This window comes from Fulmarus glacialis, unplaced genomic scaffold (genome assembly GCF_000690835.1).
Source record: "Fulmarus glacialis isolate BGI_N327 unplaced genomic scaffold, ASM69083v1 scaffold31458, whole genome shotgun sequence".
In the NCBI taxonomy this organism is placed as follows: domain Eukaryota; kingdom Metazoa; phylum Chordata; class Aves; order Procellariiformes; family Procellariidae; genus Fulmarus; species Fulmarus glacialis.
The window spans coordinates 1-489 of record NW_009226822.1 but is presented as its reverse complement, the minus strand read 5'-3'; the positions used below and the strand labels follow the sequence as shown (position 1 = coordinate 489).

The 489-nt window shown below is 66.9% G+C and overlaps 1 protein-coding gene across 1 annotated transcript in view; it reads left to right on the top strand.

Moving 5' to 3' along the window:
• Nucleotides 1-471, top strand: part of RAI1 (retinoic acid induced 1) — a gene marked incomplete at both ends in the record, with an annotated part of 1,824 nt that extends 1,353 nt beyond the window's left edge. Inside the window, 2 exons of the mRNA XM_009582942.1 lie at nucleotides 13-218; nucleotides 293-471. Of these exons, the coding sequence (XP_009581237.1) occupies nucleotides 13-218; nucleotides 293-471 (385 nt within the window). The remainder of the gene's footprint in view (nucleotides 1-12; nucleotides 219-292) is intronic.
• Between the last annotated feature and the right edge of the window lie 18 nt (nucleotides 472-489).

Here is a 489-nt window from a genome sequence, read left to right as displayed (position 1 = left end):
GATGGTGAGCAGCCAGCCAAGAGTGAGCCGGCCCGGGACTTCGGCCAGCAGGTGATGGAGGAGGAAGAGGAGGAGACGCTGACCTACGACGAGGCCACGAAGGCGGACAGCGAGAGGTGGCTGCAGGACACCCGGCACTGCTGCTCGACCGGGGACTTCAGCGAGATCCCCATCATCTCCTCGCCGGAGTTGAAGGAGTCAGACCTGGAGGCAGAGGAGTACTCCTCGCTCTGCGAGCTGGCCGGCTCAGAGCAGAAGTCGCCCCGGAGATGCCCGCCGTGCTGTCCTCCAGCGAGGTACCCGTGTCCGCCGAGGAGACAGTCAGCCCAGTGGAGAAGGAGAGCTCGGCTCCCGCCGCGCGCCTCTCCGGCCAGTCCGTCATCCTGCTGGGCCCTGCTGTGGGCACGGAGACCAAGGTGAAGAGCTGGTTCAAGTCCTCCCTGCCCCACATCCAGCCTGAGGAGGAGACCGGTGGAGGGGAGCCGTCCC